Source organism: Diabrotica undecimpunctata, chromosome 9 (genome assembly GCF_040954645.1).
Source record: "Diabrotica undecimpunctata isolate CICGRU chromosome 9, icDiaUnde3, whole genome shotgun sequence".
Lineage (NCBI taxonomy): Eukaryota > Metazoa > Arthropoda > Insecta > Coleoptera > Chrysomelidae > Diabrotica > Diabrotica undecimpunctata.
Genome location: NC_092811.1, coordinates 122,967,732 through 122,982,827, shown reverse-complemented (window position 1 = coordinate 122,982,827; position 15,096 = coordinate 122,967,732). Strand labels below are relative to the sequence as shown.

General features: G+C 34.4%; 1 protein-coding gene across 3 annotated transcripts in view; it reads left to right on the top strand.

Annotated features, from left to right (window-relative positions):
• Positions 1-15,096, top strand: part of LOC140451385 (zinc finger Y-chromosomal protein 1-like) — a 58,432-nt gene that overhangs the window by 1,215 nt on the left and 42,121 nt on the right. The window contains exon 2 of one of the 3 annotated variants that reach the window (XM_072545166.1): positions 10,081-12,244. The exons of the other annotated variants lie outside the window; for them this stretch is intronic. Within the exon in view, the coding sequence (XP_072401267.1) occupies positions 10,081-11,587 (1,507 nt within the window). The 3' untranslated portion in view covers positions 11,588-12,244. Of the gene's footprint in view, positions 1-10,080; positions 12,245-15,096 lie in introns of those variants that run through there. 3 annotated transcript variants of the gene reach the window in all.

Here is a 15,096-nt window from a genome sequence, read left to right as displayed (position 1 = left end):
TTTATTTGTTTGGTTATTTCATTGTTTATTAGGAGTTCCTATCATATGGGTACTAAGGGGTCCAAACAAGTAGTCCAATCATTTATGCCAGTATAATTCCCATTTGGTAGTGTCCTTTGTATCTACTGATCCTGGTATGCATTGGTTAATTCGTATAGTAGACAACATAGTAGATATTTACAACTATTGAGAGTTTACATGTTTTTAATGCTAGTATTGATAAGTTTCCAATATGTAGTTATTAAACTTATACTATTGAGTACATCATCACTTTCTTTAAATTTATGTTGGGTTTGCTTTCCGAATTAATTACGATCATGAATTACAATTTTTAAACTGGGTTTATTCTAATGCCATAGCCCTCTCTTTCTATTTATATAGTATCACTATTAAATAACTTTTCTTGTAAGATATTATCATTGAATGGCTTTGTATCTTTACCCATTTATTATATTTTTTATAGTTTTTAACAGACACTGTTGATGAGACACAATGCTCAAAATGTATGAATTCAGTTTAATTCAATAGTAAACAACATGTATATACATAATCGTTCATATGGAATTATCGAGTTAAATATGTCTCTTAGAGATCTTTTGTTTGGATATGTTAGTTTGGGAATATGCATTTAAAAAATATACTTTATTAAATACTTAATTTATTTGATAGAAAACTAATCTCTTTAAGAGACATTTAGATTATTGTAAATGTACTTTATCCTGGAAAAATTGATATTATATTTATAATATCAAATTGAGGATATAAGTGCTTGCTACACAAATGTATAGTACAGTTTCAGTTTTTTATTATTCCAACAATAAAAAGATTATAGATATTTTTGATAATATTTGAATAATATTGTAATTTGTTAGATGTATTATATTGAATAATCATCACCTAACTTATTTGTTGTGATGTTGAGAATACTATATTTTAAAGATCAAGGAAAGGGTCTTATAAAACTAAGTAATTGTTATAATTGGTTATTTATACACAAAAATTGGTCTCATAGGATTTTGTTCAGGAAAGGTTTCTTACAAAAAAAGAAACAGTTCAGCTTTGATAATATTGGCACATTCTCCAAAATTATTGGTACATATTTATTGATTTTGTGTAAGCAATGAATCTCATATGACTTCAGGTATAATAACTTATTAGGTGGCCAAATAAATTGACTTTAACAAGTTATTTAGTAGGTCAAGTACTTTCTTATTTCAAAGAAAAAATGTGTTCAAGTACTATCCTGCATGGGTTACACATGTTTTCTTGCTATTATTAGCAATCACCAATAAATCTTAAGTCTTAAAAACGCCATGTAAAGTTCTCTTTGAGTTAAATTACACCAAAAATTTTTTAGATATCACACATCTTACATTAATCTTCATATCAAAATTGCCTTTCCTTAAATAAAAAACTAACTACATATAATAGGGTAATCCTACTTAAAAATTAAATTTTGAATAGCACTAAAATTTAACTTCTACTATATCAGTCAATTTTCATTCTTTGGTATCTTTTGAATACTTCAGCAACTTTAGGTCTCTTAATTCTTCTTCACCTTATTGATGATTTATCTCCACATATTATTATTTTGTTTTGTGCCATTCTATCAACATAGTTTATTCCATTCTATTTTTCTTTTTTTGTACTCATGTATTGTATGTTTTAACAGGACCCAGTTTGCACTGCCTTCCAATGTTTTCACTCTATTATCATACGTGTAAAGTTTTGCTGGTTATTGTACTTTTTTTTGCTGCCAGTTTGTGGTTGTATGGCATCATGCATGTGATACCAAATATAGATAAATCCTGATCTGAGCCATATTTTGTTCCCCAATTGTATAAATTTTCATCTATACATCTTTTTCTAATCAGGCTTCTAGTTACTTTAAGATATAAATAATTTCATATGAATAGTTCATAAATGAGTAATCTGTAAAATTAGCCCATTGTCTTTATGTTTTTTACGAATATGTATTACTAACATTACCATTAGGTGTTTTAACTCCATTTTTGACCTACAGATGTTTTGTGGAAATTGATAAAGTCAGTGAATTCATATGCAATATATACAAAATCCAATTTTTTTTATTATTATTATTAATGTACCTATTTTAAACTACCTGATCAACAAATATGCAATAATTTAATTCACTTAATTGCTGTTTTGCTATAATCTACACCATTAATGGTAACAATTTGAATCAAGCTGTGTTATACATATGTGTAAATATATTTTTAATGACTTTAAGGCACCAGATGTTTTTAGAAAAGAACTGTTTTGTGATAATATTGTTAATTTCTCGTTTGGCTTTCTATGCGTTGACCTATTCACCAGTGAAGTATTTTATACAATTTATAAGATGTTTCATTCTGTTGGTATTACTATTGTTGTTTAATGTTTGTATAATGAAATAAACAATATTTATTGACAGTGTTGGTTGGTAAAAAGAGTACAGGAAGGATATTTACATAGTTTGATTTGTTTGGTTCAAAGATACAGGAATTTTAAGAAAATGGGTAAAATTAATTTTGGTACTTGAGTTTTCCAAGAAAGGGTATATTTAACACTTATTTTTGTTTTTAGTCAGTTATTATTAAATCTAAGAAACTTTGTAGCAATAGCACAGCTGATTGGTTAGTTCATATCATAGTAAGTAGGTTTACAATGATATAATACTAATATTAAAGTTTTTTATCTATTGCGTTTAACCTGACTGTCAAACTTTTGTCTTCATATGGAATCATAGGACTTTAGGTTTTGTACTAGGAACTCGATCTTGTAAATCGTCGGATCAAGACTCGTGATTGTGATTCTGTATGCCTTACTAATCTGTATAAATCTAAACAAGTTTATGAAACATTTTCTTGCATGCTCATGAGGAGTAAACACCTAATTTTATATTTATTTGCGAGTATTTTGCTTGTGGATCATCTTTTGACAAAATAAATTAAAAAATATTTAATATTATTGTTGGTACAATAACTTCGGTACATTTTGGGCTTAAGATTGCCAAAGTTTTATTAATGTTTGATGCTTACTGTATAAAATCGATATTTTGGAAGTGACTCTTAAACGGTTGGTATAATAAATTATTGTACAATGACCATGTACATTTTCGTATAGTCCTTAGATCCTATCAATATGAATATTTGAAGCAGCAATTCACACAGATGATAAACAAACATATAATATAAACTGTACAAGGTATAACCATTGTAACCATAGTAAACAATTTGATTTCTTTGTAATTATTTTATGAAGGGTCGGGGCGGATTCAAAGGTATACGTTATTTGATAATGAGAGGGATAAACTTCATTTTTTTATGCAAAACACATACAAATTGGACAAAATAGTTTAATAGGTTCTATAGACATTTACATTGGACGTTTGCTTTCTTCATTGCCGTGTAAAAGGTCAGGAAACAATAGATGGGATCTAGTGGGTTTCTAATTTTTTTATTATAGACAGACATACTACATAGTGCATAGTAAGTGTAAAATGTATTTTTTTTTTTAATTTTGGAGGTGATATTAAGACTACACGTATTTTGAACAATCATTCATTTGTATTATAAATTATTTTATATCAGATCTTTGTAAAAAAAATCATAAGAAAACAGTATTTTGACCCTATTTTTAATGACACTATATAATACGGATTTTATAATCATTTTAAAGTTGACTTTAAAGCCATCCAAAGTTACGGTGACTTCAAAATTGATGCCAACTTTAAAACGATTATGAAATCGGGCGTAATGCTTTTATTATATGGCGATAACACAAAGTGGAAGGACAGAAAATCAATATAAGGATGACTGCGCTTTTCTTAAGTGTCCATTGGAGTCTATACGGGTTAATCCGTGAGCTATAAGGTCACAAACGATAACAATTTGAATTTTAATTATTATAATTGTTTGAAATTAACTTCAGATGCAAAAATCGTTTTCAAAATAATTATTTTTGAAAATTGCTTGGTTTTTTTGTTACTTAGAAAATTTGAAGAAACTACTTTGACTGGAATGGACTGTGTATTATGCTGGTTAAGAACTTTTCTTGAAGTGTAGACTAACGAGACTTTTATTTAGTCGAACGATTATTCTACTAGTTACCCTGACGGATTCAGACAGACTCTCTTGAAATGAAAAATGTAAAATAACGAGACTGATGGTCGAACATTTTTTTACAACTCTGCTTGACAAGATTAAAAAACAGACAAGTCCATTTTAGTCGATGTAGTTTCTTCAAATTTTGTGGTCCTTCATGCCATTTACAGTTTGAATTATACATTTTAACCCAACTTAATGCTTTGTACAGCTGGTTCCTAAAAAAACTGATACAACTCTTAGTAAGATTTGATTATTTTGAGCAGTGTATTTGATTGGTCTGACATTATATTATATTATTATGACATAAACAAACAAACAATTGATTATATATTGTAGTGTGTTTCAATAAAACGAGCGGTTCGAATTTATGTAAATATATTATATAGTTTACAGCACGATTATCTCTTATCAACTAAAAACTACTAGAAAGTACGCTTATATATAAAAGTCACTATGTACCCCAACATTCGGGAGTAGCCCACCTCTAATTCGCCTATTTGACGGGTTGATCTCTCTCTCGCGCTCGAGACATCGCCGGAAAGTTCTAGTCGTTTTCGAGATGCAACCGTTACACGGGCCACGCCGCATGCATGTTCGTAACACTGCTCCCCTCTTAGATCTGAGCGTCCCATCAGCAACTCTATATGTAGGCCCAGGATGGCGGAATCTACAGGACTCTCCAGCTCTGCATGGACCCCTCAGAAAGAAATAACAGTCTACTGTCTTTGAAGGACACGATCTCCTCGGATTAATGCAACACACAGTAATTCTTACGCCGGCTTCTCGGAAGATCACTTCAAGCATGCTTCTGACAATCTTCCAATCCAGATTATCTAGTGCATGGCCTATCTTGGGTAATGCCAAATTCTTGATGTCGTAATTGCAGCCGATTTTCTTCAAATTAGTTAGAGCACGCCATATATCCTCGTAGGTTGCCTGTCTGTATACGACTTCCTGCTCACCATATACAGCAAAGATCGAGGACCATCTTCTAATCTCAGTACTTTCCCAACTTTAGGCTGCTGATTTTTTAACTCGTCCAAACGACCGAACTTCTTATAGAATGCGGATGAGATTCCTTTAGTCGTCTCAAGATCTTGGGCAACACAGTGGGCCAGAGAGACGTTATGCGGAACACTAAAAAGATCCCGCTGAACTTCTGTGGTCACGCGGAATCTAGCACTCTTTCTCTCTGCGTAATTTGACACAAATTCATTAAAGTTGGGCCGCCGGTCATCTTTGATCTCATGTTGAAGGGTTCGGGCTTCTTCTGTTTTATTTGAGCCAGCATAAGGTGCAAGACGATTTATGTGAACTATTTTTGGTTTACCTTTCGGCAACTTCTTAATTCGGTATATTACTTCATTTATTCTCTTTTTAATTTCATACGGACCCTCCCATTGTCTTTGCAGTTTAGGAGACAAGCCACGACGAAGTTGTGGATTATAAAGCCAAACAAGATCACCTACTTCATAGCTTTCATTCTTGCATCGAGAATCATATTGATCTTTCATTCTGTCACTGGCTAACTGGATGTGTTGTCGGGTAAGTTCATGAATGTTGTTCATTCTTAACTTCAGGCGGTCGACATAATCTTCGCTTGCAACATGTTCTTCGGAAGGTCTGCAGCCAAACTCTAGGTCGCAGGGCAAACGAACTTCACGACCTAACATCAGACAGGTTGGAGTCTGGCCTGTAGTTTCATTCACGGCCGAGCGGTAGGCCATTAGGAATAAATGAATGTGCTGGTCCCAATCTCTTTGATGTTCTGATACAACTTTGGACAGGTGTTTAACCATCGTTCGGTTCATTCTCTCGACCATTCCATCTGATTGAGGATGCAGGGGTGTCGTCCTGGTCTTATTGACACCAATCAATTTACAAACGTTTTGGAAAAGGGTTGACTCGAATTTTCGCCCTTGGTCGGAGTGGATCTCCAAGGGAACACCAAATCGGCTAAAGAATTCTTTAACAAGTACCTCTGCAACGGTAGCAGCTTCTTGATTTGGTATCGCATAGGCCTCAGTCCATTTCGTAAAATAATCCATGGCTACCAGGATGTATTTATTTCCATCATTCGTCTCTGGAAGTGGACCTGCAATGTCGATTGCTACTCTTTCCATAGGACTACCAACATTGTACTGTTTCATGGGTGCCCTCTTTTTACCAACTGGACCATTACTGGTTGCACACAGTTCACATTTCCGGCACCATCTTCTTACATCATCTTTGCAGTTCACCCAATAGAACCGTTCTCGAACCTTTTGCAGAGTCTTCGTATTACCAAAGTGTCCACCTGATACACCATCATGCAACTGACGCAATACTTCTGACACTTTACTTTTAGGTACAATCAACTGAAGCTTAGTTTCTGTACCTTCATCGTTCTCAAGGGTTCTATACAGATCATTTTTTAGCACTAGGAAATTCCATTGGCTCCAGTAACACTTGACTTCGGGACTACATGCACTAATGTCCTGCCAAGAAGGTCTTTCACTTCGACGCATCCAATCCAATACTCTTTTTATACATGGATCATCAAGAATTAATTTTTTTTCTGCAGTTCGGTACCTAAAACGAATTAAAGCGATGCTTTAATTCTGCGCCAAGTTGTTGTCTTTCTTCCCGGTAACTGTGACATAATTCTTGCAGTTTTCGCATCTTCAAAAGAATTCTCTTCTAATATCTTCAAAAGCGTACGATCTTCATGAGCGGTAGATATTTTTGGTCCTCCAGAACCTTGCTTTCTTTAGAGAGTTTCTTATTCTCTCCATCTTTTAAAAATTTTAAAAATGTTGTTCTGCTTACGTTAAAATGGTTCGCTACGGCAGATAGTGACCAACCATCTTCTATTTCGTTACAGCGTGTGGAGTCATTTTTTGACGTTGAACAGAATAAATTATCTGACAAATTTTAAAATTTGGTAGTGACAGTGATGTAAATAATCCTTCAAAATGCACTGCTCAATTTTTTATAAAATACACTTTAAGAGTCGTATCAGTTTTTTTTAGGAACCAGCTGTACATGCAGTCATTCGTTCATCAAGTTTTTCGACAACTACATTATATTAGGAGCATATACTGCATTTCTACATATTTTCATTTTACTATTGTAGTTAACTTTTCTGTAATTGTATATTTATAAGTAGATATTAAAGCATATTGCTTGATAACAACAACCTAATTTTTTTCATTTATAAAAGATGTTTCACAGCCTAAATTTTATCAAAAATAGTTCTTTTTTAAAAATTATCTGGCTATCTAGTCCGTAGAATTTTGTTCGTTATCGTTAAGATCAAAACTGGTGAGTAGCTGTTCAAAAGAATTATAGTAGAAGGGTTGTAATGTTGTCGATGTTGATTTAGGTTGTAGATTTGGCAGTTTTTAGCAAAATTAGCAAACCGTATGTTCTGTATTGCCTATACATTAAATGCAAAATGAAATATATTTCAACTACAATGGCAAGTTTTGTATCCTAGTATCCTGGGTAGGTTGAGTCACATTTAAAATAGATCAAAAGTGACTACAAATAAATTACTACCATATAATCCATTTTCCGGTGTCTTTGTTATTTTCTAGTCAAAAATGCTCGATTTATCTTGATCGGCTGATGTACACTGGCGGCCAAAAAACCTGGACCCTTCAAGTTTGTTTGATTACTTGTGATTCCGAAATATCTAACGCAAAAATTTGGAAAATATATGAACAATTCTAAAACGTGTGGAAATACAAGAAAAAAATTACAAAATGAAATACTAAACATCTTCAAAGTACTTAAGCGTCATGGAATATATATTCTCGATTGGAGCTATTCCATTCATTTTGAAGAGCACCTAAAATTTCCAAAAATTGTTTCTGGTACTTGAGTTGCATCTTATTTAGTCCTAGGTATGCTCTAGCAGATTTAAATTTGGGTTATCTGCTGACCAAATGATCATTTTTATTTCAAGTCAATGCAAATATTCGCTTATTTCATAGGCGGTACGTGGTTGATTGTTGTATGCCGAAAAATAGGTTCGACCAAGTAACAGGCGTATAATAAAACATATCCCACGAAGAAGTTTGTAATGTACCTCTTTCTACAGTTAGACAATCTCCTCAGACAATATCAATTCCACTTTTCCCATATAAGAATTTCACGATGGTCAATATTTTTGGCGTAGTCATTTTCAGACTATTCTTGCAAAAATCATTCATACTATGTCCATTTCTTATGCATTTTTCCGCAATATTGGACGTTGCACTGTGGTGTCCTAAATGTAAAGGGTATAGATCGATATTGATGTAGTTGTAGCAAATTTTTTGTATGTAAAAACTACCTTCAGGAAAAGGACTTTTCCTACCACTGGCCACTTTTGCCAGTTCTTAGGACACCAATTTAAACAAATTTGGAGCTAATTTAAAAATTAATAATTATTAATTTGTTAATAATTAATTAATGTAATTTAAAGGACACAGGAACAGAATGGATTTGAATGAAACCATTAGGATGCCTTCCAATGTGCTGTAACATTATTGACAATATATTTATGTCGTGTGCTTGTATTGATTTTCAATAATGAATTACCACCAAGTAAAGTTATGCTTCTTTCTATATTTTATTATTTATTTCTCTTTTAAATATACTCATTAACACTATTTATGTTTAAAACACTTCTTGGTTATTTATTAGGTAATCTGTTTAGGAGTTTTGGTAATTTATTTTTCTCTATACCGTCATTTCAGCGGATCTTAATCTGTGCATGTTTCAGGTTTATCGCCAGTGTATGTCATAGCATTATTAGAGTTTTTTAAGTCAACATTTTGATATAATTCGTAAGAATATGTCCCATAAACTGTACCGTTCAGACAACATTCAGTTGGCATAGCGAATTATTTTAATCTAGTCTAATTCGTTTCTATCATTTATTCGTTGAATACTGCTTATAATCGAATAAAGGGCTCAAGGAACAATCAGGTTCATACTGTTTTCATAAACAATTCTTATGCATTACAGCATATATTTCCTCCGATTTTAAACATAAATCCTAGGACAAAACGTCCTTCGGAAAATCACAAAAAACGTAGAAGCAGGAAATTTCACCCGACTGTTCATTCCCGAGCTAAGAACTAAGATCAAATGAGAACATCATCTACAATATATAACGGCTGGAAAGTTTCAGCCATCTTTAACAACGAAAAAAAAAAAAATTGAATATTGTAAACAAGAAGTCAAAGAAGGGATTAACGAAAACGAATTGAAAAATCATAGAAAACCTGTGATGAAAGAAAACCGTTAATGAAAGAAAGTGTTGACCTTCGCGGAAATTTGAGCATAAAAGCTCACGATTAACGAAAAATATTCCTTCTCAAAATGGTCAAACTTATAGACGATTTTGATATATTTGAAATAATCTTTGGGGTTTTTCTTTTATATGAAGAATATTTAGACTCATTTTGATGGATTTCCAAGTAAATTCTAATAAAAAATCCTAGTTTGTTGCATTCTATGTAGTTTCTCTTTCCTTGTCTTCCATTGATTTTAATTGCTTCGTCCATATTTTGTCAAGAATTTGTGTTTATTAGTCCAAATATCGTGCTTCTTGAATTGATTCGTTGACAGTTATTTCGGTGCTTAGCAGATTATTTCTGGCATTAATAAGACTATGCTTTCTCTCATATCTTGGAGCCCAATTTGTTATTTTGTTAGCCCGGAGATCTCATAGATTCTCTTCAATCCATGTCTTTCATCATTATTACAATTTATTATCTCAAGTCTTCAATTACATGAATTATTTTTTAAAATATTGTGTGTAGTGTAAAAATAGTTCGTCCAATGGACACCCAATTAATGCTCTCGTCGGTTTTGGTCAAAACTGCTAGCTCCTTAGGTTAATAGAACCAGTTATAGCTTTATAACGTATTGTTTGTTGTATTTGGTTGTTGTCAAGCAAATATTTAAGAAATATTTTACACTACACTGTTATTTGCAGATTCCCCATGGCGTTTTTCACACCCATCGTTACAATAAATGAAACGCCACCGGAACCTACACCTAAACCGCCGAAAGTCAAGAAGATAAAAATAAAGATCGATGGTAACAAACAAGGAGCGATTTCTGGTGAAATAGTTAAACCAAAACGAGGTAGACCTCGAAAGACTCCCGACAGTAATAAGGTAAAAGATGAGATAGATGATCCGCCGTGGGCAAAATTAAAAGACACGAAAAAGAAGAATAAGCACGGTGATAGTGAACCAGAGATTGTGCAGAGAAGATCTTCCAGGAGAAAAACACAAATAGTGATCAAAGAAGAAACGTCAGATGAAGAAACTGTAAAGATTAAAGAAGAACCAAAAGATGAAATCGCCGAAGGCGAGACAGTAGAAATTAAAAAGGAGATTAAGGAAGAGCCTACGGATTCAATTGAGTTACCTGTAATACTGCCACTATCAGAAGAAGAGTATAGAGCACTAATGCCCACTGACTCTGAAGAAGATAAGAAGTTCAAATGCCCTTTGTGTTTAAAAGAAAAACAGGATGAAACTGAACGGTACCCCAAAGAATTGAAGATGCACTATAAAGAACAACATCCAGGTAAGAGGCTGCGCCAAAGTCGGTTTTCTAGTGAGGTATACCCGTGCGATATATGTGGAAAAGAGTTTAGAACCCCAAGTGCAGTTAAAGATCACATCGAAACGCACAACAACTATTTTTACTGCGAAATGTGCAACGCGTCTCAGAAAAAAATATTGGAGCATGTTATACATTTGAGAATACATTCCGAGGAGGGGATATTTAACTGCCTCATGTGCGACTTTCGCACGCCTGAAATAAATCAAATAACGAATCACATAAACAACCACGAGGATCTCTTGAAATATTGGTGCGACGCTTGTAAAAAGGGCTTCCAGATCTTACCTTGGTTCCAGGAACACGACAACTACCACACGGGGCTGAAACCCTTCGATTGTGAATTTTGTGGCAAGTGTTTCCTGTATTCCAGATACCTACATGCGCACAAGGTTAACCTTCACAAAGAAGACATGAACTGCCCCAGCTTACACGAATGCGTCATTTGTAAAAAGCAATACCAACACAAGAACAGCCTCAAGCTGCATATGAACTCGCACACCGGTAATTTCTCCATTTGCGACATTTGCGGTAAAATGCTGTCTAGCAAAGAGAAGCTCAAATTCCACATCCGGATCCACACCGGCTACAAACCGTACAGTTGTTCGTACTGCGAGAAGTCTTTTACGAAGAAGCCCATCCTCGTGGAGCATACCCGTATACACACGGGAGAACGGCCCTACATCTGCGACTACTGCACAAAAGCATTTTCACAGCGGTCTAGTTTGGTGATACATATGCGGGGACACACAGGAGAACGGCCGTACGTGTGTCAGTTCTGTACCAAAGCGTTCGTGGCGAAGGCTATGTTGAATATTCACCTCAAGAGTTGCAAAGGTTTGCTGGTAAGGCATGATGACGTTTACTGAAGGTCAGTGGTACCCAATAACTAGTTACTTGACTGCTGTATCTGTATATTGGTAGTTACGTTAGTTTTAATAACAGTGTATAGGTAATTATAATTTGAACTTCGAATTATCTTTATAAAATTGCACTACAGTTTGTCATTTTTGAACATAGGCATTCAATTTAGGCCAGTACCGATAATTTTTTAGACAAAAAAAAAACAGTAATAGAATGGAACCCGTTGGTAAAGAAAGAAAATGTAACGAAAATAATTTACGAGTAATGCGTTTTTAAGAGTAAAAAACTGTTTTATTTATTACTAGTTCCGGCAAAACTACTAGCCCTATGGAAAAGTTGTAGGTAAAGTAGTAACAGAGATCTAAGAGAGTCATTAATATTTATTATCGGTAAGTGTCTACCGCAAGGCAGCGGGGAATCGCCTCTGGAAAGATCGTACTTTTACTTTCGATGTGCATTACTCATTTCAGATAGGCTCGGCAGATACTCGGTCAGATAGCCAAGCGGGCTAGGCGGCCGATTCTCATTCGCTTCACTGTCGAATGGTTCAGTGGATGTGGCTTCGAGCCCCAGCTCGGTGTAGAGAAAAATAAAAAAGGCTAACGCAGCAGTTTAAAATTTTAGATGAATCTGCGGCTTAGACTAGAATATGCTGGTGTCTGATCGGCCTATGGTGGAGCAATACGGCAAGAGATAAGGGCTTGCGGCTTGGTGATACTCCTCCATAGATCCCTACCGGAAGGGCGTGGCGCCTAAATACCGGTATATATATATATATATATATATATATATATATATATATATATATATATATATATTACTTATTCTATTGTTATACTAACATTGTTAGATGTGTTTAAAAGCCGGTCTTTATCATTGTCTACTAAAGTTATAATAGTTGCAAAAGTATTTACATATACTACATTCACATATTTACAAAACTTTATCATTGCTAAATAGAGTATAAAAAGAACAGAGGCACAAATATTTTAGAAAATATTTTCAAAATTGAGGTGTGTCTAAAAGCTGGTTTTATCAACTGAATTTAAAAATATTTACATAAATTACGTATACATAGAAAGTTTACCATTTATAAATACAATTCAAAAAGTACTTACATTTAAAAAAATTACATGAACAGGTCAGTTTCACTATCATCGTCATTATCTAGATCTATAATAATTGTTTCTTTGAGCAACCTATTTGTATTTTTCCAGCTCTTCTTCTTCATGTGCCGAGCTCGATTATCGAGCGTTGGCTATCAAATTGGCTATAGTAATTTTGTTGACGGCAGCTCGGAAAAGGGACTCAGGGGATCTGTGAAACTAATCTCTCAGGTTTCTAAACCATGACGTTCTTCTTCGACCTGACCCTCTTCTTCCATCTGCCTTGCCTTGTATTATTAAATGGAGTATATTATATCTCTCTGGGTGGCGCATAACATGGCCAAAATATTCAAGTTTGCGATTTTTAACTGTTTTGACGACTTCCGTAACTTTTCCCATCCGATGCAAAACAACTTCGTTACGAACTCTATCCACCCAACTTATTCGTAGGATTCTCCGATATACCCAGATTTCAAAGGCTTCCAGTTTCTTGAGAAGTGTATCCGTCAAAGTCCAACCCATGACGTTCTTCTTCGACCTGACCCTCTTCTTCCATCTGCCTTGCCTTGTATTATTAAATGGAGTATATTATATCTCTCTGGGTGGCGCATAACATGGCCAAAATATTCAAGTTTGCGATTTTTAACTGTTTTGACGACTTCCGTAACTTTTCCCATCCGATGCAAAACAACTTCGTTACGAACTCTATCCACCCAACTTATTCGTAGGATTCTCCGATATACCCAGATTTCAAAGGCTTCCAGTTTCTTGAGAAGTGTATCCGTCAAAGTCCAACCTTCGACACCATACAAAAGAGTAGAGAACACATAACATCTCACTAATCTAATTTTCAGATTTAAAGTAATATTGTTTCCACATAACAGTTTCTTCATCTTAAAGAATGCAGCTCTGGCCTTCTCTATCCGTATTCTAATTTCTTTGCTCATGTCCCAGTTCTCATTTAGATTACAACCAAGGTAAGTGATACTGTTGGTTCTCTCCAGTTGTTCACCATAAGCTGTTACCACTTCCGGTTGTATTGGCGTTTTACTGACTACCATCACCTTTGTCTTTGCGGTGTTTAGCTTAAGGCCTGTCCTGGTTAAGTCCCCTTAAGACTCTGGCGGTCCTTGGGGCTCCGAAAAAAGCGAATGAAGAAGAACGCTGTGGTTCTGGAGACAATCGGTTCCTGGTTACCAATGGGTTGAAGTAGGTGTTTGGTTAAACTAATCCTAATATTAAACGTTATCCTAATCGGGTGAAATCTGGGTTTTAAATAATCATTTCGGCAGATTTGGAAGCCGGGTTTTAAATAATCATTTCGGCAGATTTGGAAGCCGGGTTTTTCAATCAAGATTCTGTATCATATTATGTTGTTCCAATTTCTCCCTTGATGTTCGGGAAAAATATTAAATCCAGTCCCAGATTATCTACCCGATTTTAAGACAAAAAAAAAATATGCCGGTTAAGGCTTGGAGAAATACACCTCTCTGTGTGAGTTGTTGGCCAAAACTGACTTTAGCCGAGCACCTCTTGATCACTTTAGTTTGCGCATCGTACCGTCTATTGCCCATAAACGTTTCATAAACGGGATTCTGAGGGGTTTTAGGATTTTAATAATAAATTATATTAATTAATTATATGTTAGCAGTTGTGACTGCTACAAAGTCAATTGAAATAATTTCTTGGAATGATTTTTTTTTGGATATTACCTAAAGCACCAATCACGATATATTTAAAATCATAACTATATTTTCTGACTTGGGGAACATGTAGACTAAGATAATATTATGACAATTTCGTTAGTTATTTGTTTGACTTTGTTCGTACAGGAAGACAATTTGTGTATAAAACAATATTATTTAAAAATGTTTTGTCCGTGAGAAGAGCCTAGTACTTCTTGTGAAGTTATCGATAATAATAATGCCGAAAGAATAGACGTCAGTGTTAACAAACCCGTAAAGCGCAGTGTTTTGTCAATTGACACAAAAAAAGTGATATTTGACGTTTACACTACCCTCCTTGAACGATGACTTTCCAAATTTAATGCAGTGAAGAAAGCGGCAGTCATAACACGAAGACCAATGAACACAGTGTGGTCTATAACAAAACAACCGATAGTAAGTAGAAGAAAAATAAAAGACGCTGGTAATGTTATGAAACTAGACCGGAGTGAAGTGGAGATCATTAGAAGAAAAATTTATAACATGTTTAAAGAACAGATGGTCCCCACGTTAAAAATCATCATGCAAAAGTTGCAGAAAGATGACACAGGAATCAAGGGCTGCAGTGAGACAGTAAGGCAATGTCTTCTAATAAACGGCTTTAAAATAAAAACGATCGATAAACGCCAAGTGATTATGGAATCTCCTCGTCTACAAATATGGAGGACGGAATTTTTAATTCAA